At 40.8% G+C, this 19,183-nt stretch overlaps 1 protein-coding gene across 3 annotated transcripts in view; it reads right to left on the minus strand.

Moving 5' to 3' along the window:
* AFF3 (ALF transcription elongation factor 3) overlaps positions 1-19,183 on the minus strand; it is a 329,088-nt gene that overhangs the window by 38,361 nt on the left and 271,544 nt on the right. For all 3 annotated transcript variants that reach the window (XM_040055430.1, XM_040055428.1, XM_040055429.1), the window contains exon 10: positions 5,301-5,466. In XM_040055430.1, coding sequence (XP_039911364.1) covers positions 5,301-5,466 — 166 coding nt within the window. The remainder of the gene's footprint in view (positions 1-5,300; positions 5,467-19,183) is intronic.

The raw sequence follows: 19,183 nt of genomic DNA on the forward strand, positions 1-19,183 counted from the left end.
AGCTATGACGTTTAATAAAAAGGATCAACAGTGTTACCAGCTTTACTGGATTTGTCAGGAGTTTCAGGTGCACTTTTGAGGTCTAGTTAAATAAAAATTAAAATCCTTGTGGCTTCTGAAAAAAAAAAACAAACAAAAACCCCTAAAGTCTGTCTGCTAAAAAATTCCTTTAAGATGCATCTGATAAAAGTAAAATGTCTGCAGCCTGTCAGGTAAATTAAAGTAATCCAAATATGAAAAATTGTAATTTTAAAACTTCTCTCCTCTTACTAATTTTGGGCTCTGATACCATTTTGGAACATTTGCAATTGTCAGTTTACACCAGCGATGCCAGTTCATTTTTGGAAGTAATTTGTTCAATTGATTGTTCTAACTGAAAATTACTGTACTTTGAGATCACATTAAAAAAAAAAAAAAAAAAAAAAGGCACCCTGCAAAAGAACAAATCATGACAGCCAAGAATAGATGGCAGGATTGGTAAAAAAAAATAGACTGGGAAAATTCACTTGAAAATTTTTGCCCATCCATTTTACATGCCTAATTGTAATTATTTGTGGGAGAAAAAGAAAATCCTTAATTTCCGCTCCACACACCATTCTATGGAAGACAAGTTGGTTTGCTTGAAGTTTTTCAGCAGCATGTAAGGATAGAAATACATAGGAATATATATCCAGAATATTCTGATACCAAAACGCTCTCTGTCCATTGGTTTTGGTGTCATGGAAACATGCTGCCCCTAGGGCCTTTTAGAGAACTGGGCAGTTTTCAACTGGGGTAAAGCCAGTTCTGTCCAGATGGGCACCAGTAGTAGGAGTAACAGTCTGTGATCAGCTGACTTGCAATTAAATATAGGTTTGGCATGAAAACTCAAATCAGGAAACTTAACAAAGATACTTTCAGGGATCAGTGTACCACAGACATAGACATGTGCCAGGCTTCATGAAGAAACAGGAGGATGTGATACATTTCCTTAAATATTGTGGGTGGATTCATCTGTACAACGTAGACACCTATATCTTAGCTAGTCAACAAGTTCCTTCTCCAGTTAGTGGACTACTCTTCTAGGGTGTGAAAAATTCCCTCTTGAAATAGACATGAAATAGGCCAGATGAGCTGGGCCCTAAAGATGTCTTTTCCTCTCCACAGACTGTAAAGGGGAGGCTGAGGTGGCGAGCAGATGTAGGTATCTACAGGAGAAATGGTGTGCAAATTTAGGTGGGATGACTCCCACACAGCATGTCTATATATATCAGATCTCTTCAAGGCTGCAAGTGCAACCAGAGGCATGAATGGCATGCATCCAAAAAGAAACTTGTCAAAATGTTACCCAGAAACACTTTCTAGGGTAAAGAGCTGTTAAAAAATGCCAGTGTAATGAGGTCACTCTATGCTTGTTATTACAAAGAGGGGGACCTAAGGTGTGGCTAATATATGGTAAACTTGAAATATGACACCTCTGCCGAGGAGAGATAAGAGAGCCTATAACATGTGCATGGACTTAGCCCACCATCCCTGCAAGCTACTCTGCCTGTCGTAAATCCATGTACTAATTCACCCTTGCGGTAACGTGCTTGTGTTGCCCTGCCATCAAATAAATGTGGGCCCTTCAGTCAGGGCATTCCCCATACAAATGTGCTTTCTTGTTATGTTTAAGGCTTAGATGGCAATGATGATGAAGAAGATGATGATGATTATTACTACTATTACTTCATTGCTACTATTAACACTGTTGCTAGTGCTTTAACAAATTAGAACTGGGCATTCCCATGTGCTAGGCACAGCACACATATACTGTAAGAGGTGGTTCTTGGTACAAAGAGCTTTCTGGAGGGAAGGGAGAGCGTAGTTTGCAGTCTTTGTCAATAATAGTCCACAGGACAGCCAAAACCCCATGAATCCTATTTGTAAAGGTAACAATAGCATCTACAGTTGGTCTAGTGGTAAAATTCCATTTTCTTTTGTATATGTGACTCCTTAAAAAGAGGAAGAAACTAATGGTTGCAAACTAGCCACAAGAGCAAAACCTGTAAAGGCCATTGCATCTGGTATGTGGGGCTGGTGGGGCTCAGAAAGGGGCACCTTTCTCTTCTGGACTGGTCACTATTGAGAGGCCAGTGACCTTTTGTCCCACGTGATAGCTTCTCTGCTTCTTTCCTGCCTACTCCCCACTCTTGTCCTCCCTCATAGTAGGAATTCATGGTTGTCGAACCAAAGACAGCTTTAGTAGAAGCCTGCAGGATAATTCAGTGGAATAAAGAACAAACAAACCAAATTTTTAGCTTCAGAAATGTAGCTTTTTCTATATACTTGACACCCAAATTTTTTTCAACCATCTGAAAAAGCATAAGACATCATTGTTTTCCAGATTCCTCATTTATGACATTAATTAAGGTCATTCAAAGAAATGACCTTACTTCAGCAAAGAAACAGGAGATAGAAGTCTCAGTTCCTTGTTCATAATTTTAGGTTTGGCAGTCCACAAAACTTTAACTACTCCCATTAATGTCTGAGGCACCTTAATTTGTCCACATCGCTGAAACCAGTCTGAATGTTGTCTCCTGTTCTAGCTCAGCTATTATTCTTAGTTTACGGCAGACATAAAGTGAAGACAGCTGAGCTAGTCACTACTGGCTCTAAATAGTCAGTGGAAAGAAACAGACACTTTTAGGGTGCAATTCATCTAATCTACTTTATATGTATGCTTTACAATGAGCTGCTTTTATACTCTAGGCAACTGCATTTAGGCACCTGAGGACAATGTGAAAATCTCAAAATGAGATGAGGAAAAAATTACGGAAGACATGAAACAGCACTTGAATTGTTATATGACCTCACATACAGAAGATACACTGTCCCAGAAATAAAAATCTTTGAGTATATGCATATAGTATTTCAGACTGGGGGGTGGGGGGAAAGAATGAAGGCATCATAATGGTTTGCAGATTTCTACATTAAGTTCCTCCCAACATCTAAATACAGAACTCCTGCCCAGCGTTTTGCTGAACTACTCAAGTTCATTGAACCTTGAAAGCACCATTTAATGCTAAATCAAAAACCAGGATGTGTTTACTTTTTTTTTTTTTTTTTTTCTTATCCAATGTATTACATTAATTTTAAGACTAAATCTAGAACTGAGTCCACTCCTTAAACTTAGGTGGACATTGCCTCCCTTTAGGGAGCTTCCAAGGACCTATCTCTTTCCATTTACTGGGTATATAAGAAACCGGCATATACTTTAGAAAGATGGCTTTACTGGGTGCATGAATGTAAGTTAAAGCATTTGTGCAAAGCTAAAACGACTTCCAGTCAGAGACATCACTTGAGCATGTTTGAACTGGTGCCATCAGTCATATGATAGGCCCGGGAAAGCATTTACCCTTGGGGAAAACACAGGTATTCTACTTCCCTGGGACACCCATAGCCTATCTGTTTGTGCTATCTCCCATATCCCAACAAGGGATGAAAATTGCCTATGAAAATCACCCCAGCCATCACATTTATGAGTCACTTACATTTTTGTGTAGGCTTGTTTCATACAGCATGTCCTAGAGGGCAAACCACACAAATATAATGCGAAGAGACAAGCAATCTGTTGGAGTAGGGCAGCTGTTTCGTGACAATTATCACTGACAGCTCAGGCTCTGTAGAAAAGTAGTTCCACAGATCTCGAGAGGATATGTATAAAATGCTTAAGAGGAGGCACTTCCTCCATGTTTCTATGACTTAGTTCTCTGCTGGACTTTATGAAATCCACTACCTGTCTCAGCTAATTAGCTTCATGCATTCTCTGAGGAATTGCTGCTCTTGGGTTCAAGCAGCATGGGTGTCTACCTAGATAGGAACCACTCCTCCATTCCTGTATTTCTCCTCCTTTCATCTCATATTTCCTTCCCCTTTCTTTCTTCTCTTCATTCCTTTTCTTCCACCTTTTGAGATCCCACAGGTACAGGAGAGACTGAGCATGAGATCTTTGCACTAATTCCAGCAGGGAATTAAGTAGACAGAGAACAAGGTCTTAACAGGTCAGATGAGAAAGCTCAGAATGGGAAATAAGACATGGGGTACTGCAGGGAGAGCAACAACAAAGAAGAGAGAGATATGTAGGAAGTGGACAAAGTGAGAGGAAAACTAACTGGAAATGGGTCTGAAAGTACTGTGAAGGAAAGGCAGAAGGTTAGTGTTAAACAAGGAACAAAAGTGACAGAACCCGAGAAAAATATATTAAGGATGTTTCTGTGAGTACTGCATTTTGCTCAATTGGAAACACGGCTCCAAATAACAAAGGAAAATATGAGGAAAGGTTTGCTGTTTTTTCAGCATATTTTTTTTCAGGGTGAGAGAATAGATGAGACACAGTTTTGCGGGGAGGATTCTAGTGATTGGATGGCTTATGCGGAGTAGGAAAATACACAGACTGTATTTCATGTGTGTTTACAATCTTGCCGCTAGTTTTTTGAATATTTTTACATACATTAATGTGTGTGATGTGGCTGTGGAGTTCATAGTTTAATTCTAAACGTGTGTATTGACCAAAACATGTAAAAATGTCAATCCTGGTAGAAAAGCAGAGTAGAGAAAGCTTTGTTGTGTCTGTTGAGCTTTCTGCAGAGGTGAAAGCAGAATGTGTCACAGCACTGGCAGCTTAATTGTAGTTTGGCTAGGGCTTGTCTACATGTGGAAATTTTCAGTGCTAGCTTTCCAGATGACTAGTTTGGGCTCAGTGTTTTGCACCATGAGTAATTCAGTTTAGTCCATTTTGGAGGTGAATTGAAAGAAATCACATAAAGGCAGCAGTAGCAGAGAATAACTCACTTAGAGAGTGAGGCAAGGGAAGTGCATGAGTGAACAACTGGTTTCTTCTAAAAATCCACCCTCAAACTGATTTTATAATAGCTTCCCTGTGTAGAGAAGCCCTTAGTTCCCTTGCAGTGCTGGGAGACCACATCAGGACTTGAACAGTAAGCAAGCCATTGCTATGGAGGCAGAGTTGCGTAAAACTTCAAGCGAGCTGTGAGCCTTGCAAGGTGCTTCACTCATTTCCAATTTGAGGAAAATGCAACGGTGTTATTTCTTTCTTCATTTTTGTTTCAAATGCTTTATTCTTCCCTAAGATCCCCCACCACTCACATTTCTCAGCATGCCAGGAGGAGGATCGTTGGGCCTTTCTCTCTCATTTATTTATTTATTTATTTTATTTTTATGTATCTCCTCACAGCTTCCTTGTGTTGGCTCGGCTGGGAAAAGGTGTGAGTGGGTGTAGGAACGGAGTGTGGCCCTAGATCACGGAGAGAAGCCCTTACCTCTGGGCTGGAGTAATGCGAGGGCTTGCTGCCGTCGCTCTCGCTGGAGCTGCTTTCGCTCTCGGAGTCGGACTCTGAGCTGGTCTCGGATTCACTGGAGCTGCTGCTGCTCGACCCCTTGCTGGAGAGTCCCGAGGCTCGGGCACTGGACTGCGGCACCACCAGGCTGCCAGCCCCACGCACAGCCCATCGCGGTGCGGGGACAGGGGAGGGAAGAGAAGAAAACAGCGACATAAACATAAAACCCCCACATATAAGAACCGAGCTGTTTTAGGGAGCATACTCTCCGAATGCCTGTGAGCTTGACTCTGCTGTTAATGAACAGTGAAGTGACTTCAACATTACATTGCTATAACTGGGGGGAAAATATGGGATTACTCTCATATCCATTTAAATCCATAGGTTTTGTCATCTTTTTCATCTGGGGGAGAGTCAAATTTTCACTTCACCTTGTCTCTTTTCCCATTCCACAGATATTTTAGGATATATTAAAAATACAAAGTATTAAAAAGCAGTATAGAAAGCAGTATAGAAAGCAGTTTTATGCTGTCTAATGAACACTCAGCCCAGAGATGAAAGCAGGAGACCAAAAAGGTGAACAATTAAGGAATGGAATTGAACCCCACACTACCATAGTAGTCATAAGTAGTAATAGCAATAACCATAAAAATAACGATAATAATACATCTTCACTGGAGCTGCCAACCCCCATCTTCTGTTTTGCACAATTCTTCACCTACCCATAAATGATGTGATTACTTGTATATACCATCTTGATATTGACAATTCAAGATCTAAGACTCAGCCTGCAAAAACTTGAAGAGCTCAGGCTTGTGTTTTTGCATGTCAGCAGTGCAGTGCTGTCAGCAGAGCTACTTGCCTTCTTTAAAGTTATGTCTGCATGCAAGTGTTTGTATTATCAGGCCTGACAGCAGAAGAAATGTGTATTTTCCTGAAATAGTTGACCATGCATATTAAAAATATCACAGTCATAAAGACTTGAGTGTGAAATATCTTATTAAGTCATCCAGCTTATTCCCTAGGCAATGCAATATTGTTCCCTGTAGCAGGGTGCATTTTCTAGTGAGTTGTCCAATTTGATTTTAAATGACTTGAATGCAGTTTTTACTTTTACCCCTGGGAAACTTCTCTGCAAGCTAACCCAAATTCCACTGTCAGAAATTTCTCCCTACATTCAACCTGAAGTTGCCCTTTTAAAATTTATAGTTGTTACTTATTATTTCATCGTATTACTAATCATTACTATGATAAATTGTCCTCCTCCCTTTTTGCTCTCACATTTTTGCAGATTGTTTTCCTGTCCTTCTTCAGTCATCTTTCAGACAAGGCCTTAAACATTTACTTCTTCTGATCTTTCTTCATAAGTCATTATCTCCAGGGATATGGGATCATTTTTATGTCTCTTTTCTGAACTCATTCCAATTTGTCTATATCTCTCTGATAACAGGGTGCCCAAAACAGAGTGCAGCATTATAGATGGCTTCCCACTACAGCCCTGCAGTGAAGGGCTATTACCTTCCTGCTCCTTGATGTGTTGCTTCTGTAAACATATATCCGAGCTGTGAGGGAATGTATAGTCCATTAACATCCCTACCTCTCTTTCAACACTGCTTTCTTCAGAATTCCTCTACTGATAGCTACATGATTATTTGCTTCCAGGGAGATTTGCTCACTTTTTTTCTTCACACCAGATCCCATTTTCCTCTTTTACCTTGCAAGCTTCTAGCTCCTTTTGATTTATTTCGCTGCCCTCAGAGGTGTCTGCAGCAACTTCTAATTTAGTATCAAATGCAAGCTTAATTAAATGATTATTCACTTCCTTTTCCAGATCATTAATGAGACTGTTAAATAAACCCCACATGAAACACACTAGTACCCTGATAACCATCTCTTCCCAACTCCATTCACTGGTGTTTATCATTACCCTTGTTTATGCTCCATCAGTCCAATATTGTGGCTAATGCAATGTGATCTTGGAGATGCATTTCATGAGAAATATTATCTAATAATTAATTACAGTTCTGCTATGTTGCATGTAATGAATTGTCTTTACATGCCAGTGGTGCTTTTCATTATGAAAAACTGATACCTGACACCTTGCACAAGCCACATATGACAGGCAATTCTGGAGGCTTTGAAAAGGGGCCAGGCCATCAGAGATGCAGTTTCAGCTCCACAATTCCCTATGGCTGCACACTTTCTGGGCCTCTCCCAGCCTCCCCTAACATATGCCAGCCTTTCCCCTCTGGACCACCTGTCTTGCACAAGCCAGTACTCCCACCTCATTGCCTTTACTTAGGCATCCCTGCTGCCTTTTGATAGGAAGTGGCACAGCTGCTCATAGCTTTCTTGATCCAGAGAGTTTTTGGTTGCTTGGGGAGTCATGACACTTTAGGAAAGCTTTCTGCACCCTTCAAAGCGCAGTGCAGCCAGGCAGTGGAAAAATCTCACCTGTGATCTCACCTTACTAATTAAAAGCAAGTAAAATAAACAGGTGAGGGAGGAGCTGACATCTATTTATACTTTTGATCTTTATTTTCATGCTTGTAACTGCTGGACGCTAGAGAGAGAGGCGGCAGTAAAAGCTCTCGCTCTGTCAGGATGGCTTGGTGCTACACATGTGGTCACAGAAGTGTCTGCCAGCTTCTGGGTGGCAAGAGGTCTGTCTGCATGCACAGGCATTAAATGTACCAGCTACAAGGATTCCCTCAAAAACGTGGTTTTTTCTAGCCATGTAGGTGTGGTAAAGACAAGATTTTCAGGCAGTCATTTGTACAACTTCATTAAGCCACAGAGGTGACAGAAACAGCTGGTAAGCTTTTTCTTAAAGGAAAGTAAAGGAAGGAAAGTAAAAAACTTTCCTTCTTGGAGAAGGAAAATTGGTATTTTGTGAACAGCTTCAGGACAATGCAGCTTTCCACTTGTACAGGTTGCGCAGTGAACTCCAGATTTAAGTTGCTCACTTATATTAACAGATTGCAGTTATCCCCTTGCTAATAAAATAGTGAGAGCTATATACAAGACATTATGAATAGTTGGGAGGTTTTATTATTTTTTTTCTTTAAGAGAATGTGGAAAGAATATGAAAAGTTAACTGCCTTTTCCAACAGTGTAACTTAGGGAATGCCCTTGACAGTGCCTGACCCTGATGGATTTCCAGTCTTCTCCACAACAGCATTCTGACTGAAAAGTTCTTGAGCATCACAAAACATCTGCACATTTACGTCCTGCGCTTAGTGCCTGTGGTTTTAATTTTTAATCATAATTTTATTTGTCATTGACTGAAGTATTCAGAAATTGCTATACAGGGGATGGGGGGCAGGGGGGGAAAACCCATTCTAATATTTCTTTCCTGTTGTGCCATGAAATGTTTTTCTAGGCTGCTGAATAGAAATTGTTACTACGTCCCTAGATATAAAATATAACCATTGGACTCTTCACAAACATCTGGAAATCTATGTTTGCTGTTCTAATGGTAACCAATATGCTACAAAAATTAAACATTACAGTATTTTCCCATTTATGCTGATATTTTCCCATTTATGCTGATATGCAAGAAGTCTCCTGTCCATCTTCTACTTTTTCAATTTTGAAATATAGCATATTCTTACAAGGATCCTCATTATGTTATAGTGACCAGGGTAATAACAACAGTTACAACTGTCTTCATGCATTATTATTAAAAAACAACTTTTTTTTTTTTTTTTTTTTTTTAATTGGTAACTTTTATTTTGGACTGCTCTTTCTGAAGAATGTAAGCAAGATCATGCAGTTAGATTGATTCACATTTTAATGGCTGTGGCACATAACATTTGTGCATATTTTGCTACTGGTTTATGTCCCAGAATTAATTACCACATCATAGAGTTTATATTTTTACTTTAAGGAATTAAACAACAGTTGGGTGAGAACCACATTTCTTTAAAGCTCTCAATCAGAACATGCACTCTTGGATTTAACAGAGTAAATACCTTGTAAATTTGCCAGAAGTTCAGTAATAAGACCATTTAAAAACTAACACACCATCTGAAGCTTCTGATCAGGTATCTCCCATCACTCTGGCTACAAGAGACCTGGGCACCTAATTGCCATGCAAGTCTCCAACAACCTGTTTTCCTGCACTGTCTAGTGGCCCTTCTTAGAAGAACTGCTAGATTCCTTGTAGCCTCAATTTTTCTCATATGTGCAGGTTCAGAAACCCAGTGATTTGGAGAGATTAATACTTCTTCCCCACTCAAACTAACTTGTGATCCAAGTTGAAAAGTGGAGCCATTTCAATCCCTGGACAAGGTCTAGAGGTTATTTGTGTGGGACCAGCTGCTAGCCCCATCAGGCTACATGGACATGACCAGCCTTTGAACGGCACCAAGGTGCTTTGAACAGTTATGCAGGAAGGTGGCTAGAGTTGGCTATTCAGTCAGCGGAGACAGATTCTCAAATGAGATTGCTTTGGGGGCCCTCAGGAGACCTCTTCAGGTTAATCACACTGGATCTGAGTCCAGCTCTATGCTTCATATTAAGCTGCTGCTTACAGCTGCACTGCTTCCCATGATAATAAATCATGGCATTCAGCACCGGCCACAAGGATTTCCCAGGCTAGGCATACGCTGCATTGCAGGAATTCAGGCCCACAGACATGCAGTATGGATAACGATACAAGTAAAACTGCTGCAATTCTTTACCAAACTGCAGCTATTCAGTGACAATATAAAGAGTAAAGTCCCTCTGATGCTGAAGAATTTGTGATCCAGTTCTTCACTGCATTACAATATGAAGGCACTTTATACCTACTTTACACAGGCATGAATGATTATCAAGAATCCAATGCAAGAGAGAATCAGGCCTTGGAGAAATGACTCGGCCAAAGAAACATACCAGAGCGAGTCTCTCAAATACTTTTCCAGTCACAACAAAGGCTATGCAAATGCTCATAGAATCATAGAATCATTAAGGTTGGAAAAGACCTCCAAAATCAAGTCCAACCTTTGCCCAAACACCACCAGGCCCACTAAACCATATCAGAAATTGCTGTGTTTACTAGTTATTTGAACACTTTAGATATGGTGACTCCACCACTTCCCTTTACCACTTTTTCGGTGAAAAATTTTTCCTAATATCCAACCTGAACATCTCTTGGCACAACGTGAGGCCATTTCCTCTTGTCCTGTCACTGGTTGCATGGGAGACAAGGCTGACACCCACCTCACCACAACCTCCTTTAAGGTAGTTGTAGAGAGCAATAAGGTCTACCCTGAGCCTTCTTTTCTTCAGTGTAAACAAGCACAGTTTCCTCAGCTGCCCCTCATGGGATTTATGTCCCAGAACTTTCACTGGCATTGTTGCCCTTCACTGGACAAACTCCAGCACCTCAATGTCCTTCTTGTAGTGAGGTCCCCAAAACTGAATAAAGTACTTGAGGTGTGACCTCACCAGTGCCGAGCAGGGAGAAAATGCATCATACTTAGAGTCCAGTTGGTCTGTGTAACTTCACTTTGCAAGAACTGTATCCAAAGCTTTCTTACCAAAAAGGTCACTAACATCAGACATTATCTGCTGTATTTATTTTTGTGTCTGGAGACAGGACACTATTTATCCAGTGTCATCTGCACAGCTATGATCATTTAAACTATTTTTCTTCTAAATCTCATTCTAGTATGCAACTGCTAAATGCCTGTGACTTCACAGAGGGGAGAGAAATGTAACAACTTGTGAGAAGAGCTTATTTGAATAAACAAGTGACACTGCTAGGGATCACATTGCCACCATTGAGAGGTAAGCATGGAGAAGGTGATCCAAATTCATATGTCACAAACATATGACAAAATCCTATGAAAGGCTGTATGAATACTTGGAGTATTTGGGATACCCAGAAAAAAAGTCTATCATTGTATAGAAGATCAAGGCCAATTGTGGGAAAACAATACTCTGCAACAGACACCAGTCCCTCAGCTGGTATAAACTGTTATGGCTCCATTGACTTCAATTAGGCTACAGTGATTTAAATCCAACAGTAAATCTGACCAAGACTCAAACAATATTTCAAATTCAGTGATGAAAACATATTCCACGGTTTAAAGGAGCTCTGCTGGCAGAGCCTCTATTTTCATCCAGAAGATTAGATTAAAGTATCTGAAACACCACTTCTTTCTTCCCTCAGAGCCAACCCACTACCCATTGAAGGTCTTTTATGGAAAACTCTTTATCCCTTTATTGCAAGAAGCAAATTCCACATGGTGCTTCCTCAAAGCACAGACTGAGAACATTGTGCCAAGATCCATATAAATATCTCTGCTGCCTGGCACTGAGGATATTCCACGTCTCTCATGCACACGGTAGGGAATTCCTGTCTCAATAACTGTGAATGGATCACAGAAGCCATGAAAATGCCCACTTCTTGCTGCTGCCCCTGTGTATTTTTCAAATTCTCTTCCAGCAAAGACCTCTGAAGCATGGGAATTATAAGGACTTGAAGATCAGGCCATCCCAATATTGTAACAGAACATATGGGGATATCTTCTGAGGCAACTGCAGAATGCCAAGAAATAGCACCATAAGGACAGCCTACAGAATGGGGGTGGACCTCATCCATTTGTTTCAGGACAAAATCATGTGGAGAAAAGGGAAATGATACCATAAACTCTAGAACATGCAGGGACAACAGCCAGATACTACCATGGTTTAAAATACCAGTACAAAGACTGGTTGCATATTTAACATTCAAAGATGAATACAATTACAAAGTCATAGAAAGGTTGGAAGGCACCTTAAAGATCATCTAGTTGCAACTCCCCGAATCTTTAGAGTCTGTTCTAACCCAAGCCTTTCCATGACTCTATGCTTCTATGATAAAAAAGGCTCTGCTCTAGTTTTAGGTCTGCCTCATTGTGTCTGAATGATCAAATCAAACAACCCTTCCAGGGCTCCCGTACATGGGTGTGACCAAACTTCCTATTGTCAGTGTGTTAGGAGACATCCTTTATTATTCTTAAAAAGCACTTGGATATCCTTTTTCTGAAGTCAGTATGGAAGTGACACAAATTTATGGTTTTGTACCTTTGCTAACCATAAGCATTAAGCCAATTAAATGTCTGAATTCTTTCCAGTTACCAATTGCAAAAACCTATAGTTCACTAACAGGAAAAGACAGTTAGCCATGCCATGGCCTGCTGTTTCACCCTGAACACACAAAAAAAGTCTCAACACTTTCATTTCTCCAGGTAAACGACTTCCCAGGAGTCTGTTAATATCTTTAGGAAACGGAGAAATGTTTTCATACCTCATTCCTGTAATGGATGAGGTATGAAATGGGAGTCATGATGAGTGAGAGTCCTGGAGGTTGTTCGGCTTGTCACAATATATAATGCTTCTGTGAAAGCACTGCGTTACCTTAGCTGCACCACCTCTGCACAGCACAGCTAATAAAGCACAGCTGCCAAGAACAGAGTTCACAGGCCCCACCTATATTTTAACACACTTTTCCTGGGAGCCTCTTAAATAGTTTGTGCTGACAAGACTACAAGTATCATCTGATAATGCAAACTGAAGGCAAACCAGATCTCTCTGAAAAGAGTCAGGTGTGCACTGTGCAATTGCAGCTTAATTGCCAGAAGCCACTAAAGAAAAATTGATAGGAATGGCGGTTTAAAATAACAAGCTACGAAGCTCATGCACATATATGTAAAAAAAACCCTGAAGAAAATCCATTCTGGCAAGGGGTGTCTACTTAAGGTCTAGTTGATACTGGAGCCAGCCAAATCACAGCTCCCACTGTGAAGGAATATGGTAGGAAAGAGAAAGCCACTAGAAAAAAACCCACCCACCTTGAGTAAAAAACCCCTAAAAACTAAAATAAAATTATATGCAACAATTAATAGTAACACCTCTGTATGAACTGGTCCATCAAGAGGAGCGTGTGCTGGGGTATCTGAGATGAAACGATCCAGTAGACCTGGAGCAGAATTAACATGGGGGTGAAGTGATTAGTCAGCAGGTTGACAGCTGTGCTGGGAGCCTGATGCCAGATTCCAGCGTCTGCTTTCCACTCCTGCCAAGTGTTTGCTTGTTGCTCCAGATAAATGGAGCATCAGCAGTGTTTTATTTGACCCGCTTACAAGAAAAATAAAGCAACTCTGACTTCCTTGGTGTGTTTGTCATTGACCTTGCATAAGCTGAATATGAGTGGTGAGAACCCCTGGTCCGGGCAAGTTAACTCTTCAGTAGAATAGAACTGATAGGGTCTTTTTACCTTGGTATATTAATTAGTCTCTTAATGTCTCAAAGTACAGTGACTTGAAAAGAAGAAATGACAGGCATAGTCTATGCATCCTGTATTGTCCTTGGAACATAGCCTTGGACCAATGGCCTGGAGAATGATGAACAGCTTTGAGAGTAGTCCACGAGCAGCACTCTTCTGCCTCCCCTGTGAAACCAGGAAGCAATCTCTATAGAGACATTTTTTAAAGGGGGAGTGAGGGTGGGGCAGGAATAAATTGGAACTGGATAAAGTTGTTGAGAAGATTCAGTCATAGAACACCGCTTTTCATTTTTCCCTGAGACCAAGGGCAATGGCTTTTGTGTGTTTTCTTTCATATGTACCCCAGAACTTTTAATTTTTCTTTTTTTTCCCCACTATTTTGGCCATGTTAGGAACTTTCTATTTAAGATTCCTCTATTGTCTGGTGAAGGCCAGTTTGTGCACTCTGGAGATTCCAACCTCTCGTGTTGGACTAAGAAAGAAGCTAAGATCCTAAGGATTGCTTAAACTGTGTGCTTGGTATGCTCAGCACCTTGTGCATTGTAATCTGTATGAGAAGTCAGGGAGGTTTGGTTCAGATTCCTCTTCATAATTTTCTTTTCAGGGTTTAGTCACCTCTCTCCACTTGTCCTAAGGTGGGATTGGTATCCAATATGAAGACCTATATCCATTCCCAACTATTATATATCCCTATATCCCACTATTTCATTAGACCACTATCAAAAGCTGACCCCCTGTCAGATTCAATTATATCAGTACCAGGAACAATTATATCTGTCTCGGGAACAGATCCTCCACTAACATTTTGAAGGTGATTCCAGCAGCCTGGTTGGCATTTTAGAAAAATAAAGATAATTGAGCACTGGAACCAATCATCAGTGAAGATAAGGAACATCTTCACTGGTAATGGTAATGGCACTTTCACTGCAATGGTAATTGCAGAAAGTAGGCAAAGGAGCAATGCAAAATATTCTGTAGAGTGACTTTAACCCACCATTTTCCATATGTCTCATGAGGAGATTTTGATACAGTTTCACTGGATATTAGCCAGGGTGTTGCCCTTTCTGTCTTGTTTATTTCCTAAAACGTGAAGTGTAAATGTACTTCCACCCAAGAGAACAGCAGTTTTTGCTTTTGAGTGACAGCTTCATCAAGCCTCAGAAGAAAACCACAGCAATGCAGACTAGAAAATCTCATCTGCACTGGCCTGCGATCACCTTATTTCAGAATTTCTGTTAATGTTGTGGCTGGCCATCAAAACAAACAGCCTTTTGTAGTCTTCAGACACAGTCAGACCTCGCCTGAGCACAGCAATTTGCCTCAGTCAGCAGAGCCTTGGGTATGGTTCTGCCTTGCAAGACTTCTCGCTAAGCTCTGGGAGTCCAAATACAGATGAACTTGTGCAGATAAAATTACTAACTACCATAATGGCTGTCCAAATGGGTGCAATAAATTTCAGCATGAGACAAACTCTCTCAGGTTTTACTGACTCTTAATGTTGCTGCTGCCAGCTTTAGTGTTACTCTTTGACTCAAGCCACATTCTGTTGTCTCCCAAAGGTCTTTTTGGCCCGTCAGCTCTAATCAATATGCTGCCTTGAGAAGAAGCTTGTTTTAAGTAGGTTTGCTCACCATAAAGAACCATATAAAGAAAATTTGACTTCTAGTCCTTGTCAGCATATATCACTGCCTATGCAGAACAGCATTTAAATGGTCTGTTATTTGAATCCAAGTGCTCTCTTCTATATGTTTCAAGAAATGACAAATGCCTGGAAAAAATACATAGTTGTTCTACAGAAGACATTAGGCAGGCTCAGGAATGGCAAGCAGAACAGCTAATAAAGCCCAGAATTGTAGCAGAGAGGATGTTAAAATCTAATTAGTTTGAGATTATTTGAAGACTTGTAAAAGGTTCTTCTATTCTCCCTTCTGTTGTAGGCACAGCCTGTTATCCATAAATATCCAAAAATATTTAAATATGTTTTTAGAAAGAGTTGCCCAGGATATGCTGTTTACCTGTTATTGACATGTTAGCTGGAAATAAAACATATTTAAAATTAATTTTTAGCTGTTGAATATTTGCTTGTGATGCAGCCTTAGGTTTTCAGGAGTCTGAGCCACTGGCAAAAAAACTTCTCCTATTCTGACCAGGCTCAGATTCGTGACCTCTTATTCTGGTTTAGTAATGTCATACTTTATAGCTTGGATGAGAGTACCCAGAAGTGCCCCCGAGGAGCAGGAATGGTCTGTCTAGTGGGGGTGTCAGGATCTGACCCACTGTGTAACCCAGCAAATACAGCATGCAGCTAACTGATGAAGGATTTTGAAGCAGAGAGCAGTGTCTACAAGTAATCTTTGTTGTGCCTTCCTCAGGTATAATGTGGTCTGTGAAAAACTATGAAGTATGATTTGAAAAAATATATAAATGTTACAAAGAGTTATATAAATTGCCATTTACAATTCAAAGGAAAAATTGAATGTGAATTGCATCTTTTTGTTAGATGTTATCCATGGAAAGTAAACTTGAGGTTTACTCATGCACACACAGATGATAAGGGGAGGCAGAAATAAATTTCAAAGTAAATATAATTTTATTTGCTTTATTAATCTAGAATGTGGTATACCAGTGTGTCTGGACTCAGTGGTTCCCCAGCTGCAAACCGCCTGCAGGATGTTATCAATCCTTTATTTCTGCGAAATGTGTTACCAACTACTACGAAAAACACTAGATCTGTATGACATTTTAATTAAAAAAAAAAAAATTGGTCTTATACCATGCTGTGTCCTGATGTAGTTAAACATATATCTTCCAATATACCTTTCAATCCGTATCTCACGTTTTGCTGTTCATTAACCACCATGCATCTTTTTAGGTTTCCTGTGAATTTACAATATCACTAAAGCATGTGGAGATGCCTTTGCCTACTCTTCAATGCATCTTTTGCTCTCCCTACTTTACCCAGTGGGGCAGAAAGGAAATGCACACATGACAGTGGGAGAGGGCACAGGGACAGGGAGGGATATTGCTAGTTGGTGCTGCTTCCCCCTCCCAGTGGCACAACAAGCTGTTGCTCTTTCTCCTCTCTCTGCCCCCGGGCCAATAGTCCCTTTCTGCAGTGCCTCAAACATGCCTCTGCCAGCCTGAGCTCCTGCACGGTCTAGGATGTGTTGTGTCAAGTGGTGAGCCTCTTCAGAGCAGGAATGTGCATTCCGCAGTGTGATCCAGCATGGAGACTGTTAAAGGTGTAGGAGTCAACATGTGTTGCTGCTGGGAGTTCAGCGCCCAGCTGTGAGGATATACATTCAGTGCTTCTTTAAAAGGGTATCGCATCACCTGCCTGCAGCTGGGAAACAGCTGGGGGAAAGTTGGAGAGTCTGCACAAGAGCTTTGCTGAGATGAGACACAGATTTCCAGGAGAGTATGATTTTCCATAGCCAGTGAAGCATGAAAATAACTCCTGGGGATTCTTTTTTTACCACCCCAACATGACCCTAAGTGCAGCTAGGCAAGCTTCAGCTTGGGAAGAAAGATCAAGTGCTGGGTCTTTGCCATTATCTTAGGCACTAGGGGAGAAAGCTAGATGACTCTGTTGATAACTACTAGCTTGAAGACCCCAGCAGGCCTTCAGACAGTTTTATTTATCATGAAAGTCATTAAAAATGGCCAGTTCCTCAGGGGTAAAGTAAAAACAAAACCTTGGAAGAATGAATCAGAGCAGGCATCTCCCATTCCTAAGAGCACTCCATTCAACATTCTCTACAGGCGACTGAAAGGGAATATTTAGGACTGATACTCCCAAGCAATATAATCTAAAGCTTTCTCAGGGAAGGGGCAAGCTTCCTCATGGACTTAGATTGCAACAAAGAAAAATATTGATGGACTTTGTGTACAGCTTGGAGGCAATGAACTCTCAGTCAGTTGACTTAGAGGTTTGCATGTCACATCCAGAATCAGCAAGATAGTTTTTCCTTTTGCCTTTGAACTTAGCCTTTCCTCTCTTTTGCTTTCCCCTGGCATCTCCCTGGATCCAGATCTGGGCTCTGCAGCACAGAAGAGACATGGAGACCAGCAAACTGCCATGAAGATGATTAAGGGATTAGAACTTCTTTCACATGAGATGACATGAGGCTGAGATGACTGGAAGGGATAAATACCTGACAGAAGGAAGTAAAGAAGACAGAGCTAGGCTCTTCTCAGCGGTGCCCAGTGACAGGACAAGAAACAAAGAACAAAAATCAAAACACAGGAAGTTCCATTTGAATATAATAATTTTTTTGTTTGGTGTGGTGGTGGTTTGTTGTTGTTGTTGTTGTTGTTGTTGTTGTTGTTTTCTCTGTGAGGATGATGAACAGGTTACACAGAGAGGCTGTGGATTCTCCATCCTGGGAGATAGTCAAGACCCAACTTTGACCCTGAGCAACTGTTTTAGCTGATGCTGCTCTGAATGAGGGTTGGACTGGATGATCCCCAGAGATGAATTCCACCCTCAGTCACTCTGTGACCCTGTTGGGACTAGCTCAAGTACCACAGACTATGGTGCTAACTAATACGATAATGTGATAGCTACGTGGGCATTGAATGGTTCCTGAGCTCCATCTGGCCATAAGTCTCCCCGTGTTTTGTGTTTAAAGCTCACTCAGATGACTACTAAGTCACTGCCCCAGCTTAACTGAAATGTAGACTTGGCCTCAGGGCCAAGCTGAAGCATGTCAGCTGCCTATCACATGTTTGTGGCGTCACCCCTACTCCATCCTTTTGCAGGCTACTCCATTCTTGTCAGAGTAAAATGGACTCAGGGAGTGTCTATGAGGTTCACTTGCTGCATTTGGTGTATTTTACAGTAAATGGAACATGCAACAGCAGCAGCCATTTTCCAGGAAAAGCTGGAAAACTTCCATCTCCCTCTACATTTCTGGATCTGTTCCTGAATGTGACCATCAGTGTCTGAGGCAGCCCATCAGATTATATTTATTGAGCTGTACTTCACAGTACCTCTCTTTTATAAAACTGTGCTATTAGGAGACTGCTTTGCATTTTTTCAGGAGTATGTCTCAAGTGTAGTTGTCTAGCATCATTGCCCAGAGCAGCTGCCGACAATGCCAATGCACTGGCAGCTGCAAAATCCCTTCCTTCTGAAATCTGGAGTAGAAAAGATTATCATGAAATTATGGAGTAATGTGGCCATTCCATCTATGCTGCTCATAAATTACATTTTGAACCTGGCAATTGCAGGGTAATTAGGAGGAGAGTAGCTTTCCTGCAAGAACATATATTTCCTATTCTGCTTGGCTGACACATTCCAGTTTAATTTTTCCTTTGTTCACTCAGCTCAGAGAATGGCAATTACCAGAGGTGGTAGCCTTGTGGCAATTTTTGAATCATGAAGAGGCTTAGCACAGAAATGAGGAAAAAAAAGGATAGGTATCACTAGTAATTAAAATAATTTTGTATTAAAGGAACTATTTCAATAATTGCTTTTGTCCTATACTTGTTACCACATAACCTATCATTATGAATTACTAATACAGTGAAATAACACCAGACTGGAGAATGAGCTTAAAAAGACAGGTTTCCTTAACATGTTACTTCAGCAGTGAGAGGTAAGTAA

This window comes from Hirundo rustica, chromosome 2 (assembly GCF_015227805.2).
Source record: "Hirundo rustica isolate bHirRus1 chromosome 2, bHirRus1.pri.v3, whole genome shotgun sequence".
In the NCBI taxonomy this organism is placed as follows: domain Eukaryota; kingdom Metazoa; phylum Chordata; class Aves; order Passeriformes; family Hirundinidae; genus Hirundo; species Hirundo rustica.